Source organism: Electrona antarctica (assembly GCF_951216825.1).
Source record: "Electrona antarctica genome assembly, chromosome: 1".
In the NCBI taxonomy this organism is placed as follows: domain Eukaryota; kingdom Metazoa; phylum Chordata; class Actinopteri; order Myctophiformes; family Myctophidae; genus Electrona; species Electrona antarctica.
The window spans coordinates 32,285,636-32,287,337 of record NC_136806.1 but is presented as its reverse complement, the minus strand read 5'-3'; the positions used below and the strand labels follow the sequence as shown (position 1 = coordinate 32,287,337).

General features: G+C 43.8%; 1 protein-coding gene across 1 annotated transcript in view; it reads left to right on the top strand.

Annotated features, from left to right (window-relative positions):
- The window catches only part of LOC306920045 (ATPase family gene 2 protein homolog A-like), a gene marked incomplete at its 3' end in the record, with an annotated part of 37,176 nt that extends 35,682 nt beyond the window's left edge, over positions 1 to 1,494 (top strand). Inside the window, exon 14 of the mRNA XM_079496652.1 lies at positions 1,310 to 1,494. Within this exon, the coding sequence (XP_079352778.1) occupies positions 1,310 to 1,494 (185 nt within the window). The remainder of the gene's footprint in view (positions 1 to 1,309) is intronic.
- Between the last annotated feature and the right edge of the window lie 208 nt (positions 1,495 to 1,702).

Below are 1,702 nucleotides of genomic sequence, written 5' to 3'. Positions count from 1 at the left end.
TGTCCAAAACTCTTCTTTTCAGGAAAAAGAACAGTTTGGGTTCCACCGAATCCAGTGAAGTTATTATTTAGTGACAACAGCAACCATAATTATCCCCATGAAGAGCCCTCCTCAGTTTGTGTCTCTTGATTTGATCTGAGGCCCGGGCATTGAACACACAGACGCCGAAGGGCGTTCAAAACCTTAAGTGCTTTAATTACACTTCCCCTTGGCCTACTCGCCTTTTCAGCCCCGGTAATGTGCGGCCAATTATTATCTCCGTCAAAGAAGGGGAATTGGAGGTTAATTTAGAGATTTGCGTTCGTTCGACGTGTCTCATTATTAACTGCGTGTACGAGCCTGAGTAACAGCTGGAGTGGGTGAATGAAAACCCCTAAGCCATGACTGTATTAGTGCTGCTTATTGCAGGGGTTCTCAAAGTGGGGTCCGGGGATGCCCAGGGGTCCTTGAGGGAGTTCCAGGGGGTCCCCAGCTAAATTATATTTTGGAAGCAAATGGACCCTTATGGGTATGTAACTCTGAGAGTGTACACATGTATGCAATGTGTAATGCATTTGTACACTCAGAGTTAAATTAACATTGATTTCACAATATAAATTGTGATTTCCGAGAAATGCCATTAAATGGGGTCCTGTAGACTAATCTATGTCAAACTGGGTGTCCTTGAAATGAAACGGGTTGAGAATCACTGCTAGAGCCGTAAAACTCTTCTCTTATGGGGGTCCCTGGTATATCTCTTCAAATGGGGGTCCACGGGCCAATTAGTGTCAATTTGGGGGTCCTTGACATGAAAAAGTTTGGGAACCACTGGCTTATTGAATGCCAATTTCCTTTCCTTTTTAAGAAATAATAATATTTATTTTATTTAGATTTTCATTTGGATAGGTATGTCAAGTAAGGGATAATATCTGGCTAGGTGGTCATTGTCGGGAGATACTTCACCGACAGGGAGTTTAACCACCGAGGCAAAGCCGAGGTGGTTAAACTAAGACTAAATATTTTGACAATTTCGTCAACAAATAAAAACTAGACTAAAATGTTAGAAAGGGACTAGTGGACAAGAGATCCATCATCCAGTAAGTAATTTAACACTTGCATTCATTATGTCGGCATCAAGGCCCTCTAAAATACATTTTAGTCAACTAAATCAACTGTAGATTTAGTCGACCAACATCTTATGATATTTAGTCGACTAAAACTAGACTAACACTAAAACACTGCTGAATTCGGACACTGCCTGGGTAGTTGCCGATATGATAAAGATGTAAATTCATATTTTCTTTCTCTGTTTTTTTTTGTTGTTGTGCAGGATTGCATGCGCTGAGGCGAGCTCTGGGCACTGGCCTCCACCAGCAGCCCAATGACGCAGAGCTCAGGGGACAAGTGAGCGTCACCCTCCGGGACCTGGAGTGGGCCATGTCTGTGGTCAAGCCCAGTGCCATGAGGGAGGTGGCCATCGACGTCCCCAAGGTGAAACCAGATCTAAACTGTTAATTTGAGGGACAGAAGTATCGCTTGTGCGGGACAAGTGGGATGGTGGGGACCCCGTTCCCCCTATCCCACTCGTTCTGCACAAGCGATACTGGGGTACGGGGTTAGCAACTTATTACTTGTGTTGCTATTATGCCTTGATGTCATATTCGACCATAGGCCTAATATTGGCTATCATTTATAAACTCCCCTGGCGTCTCACATTTTGTTT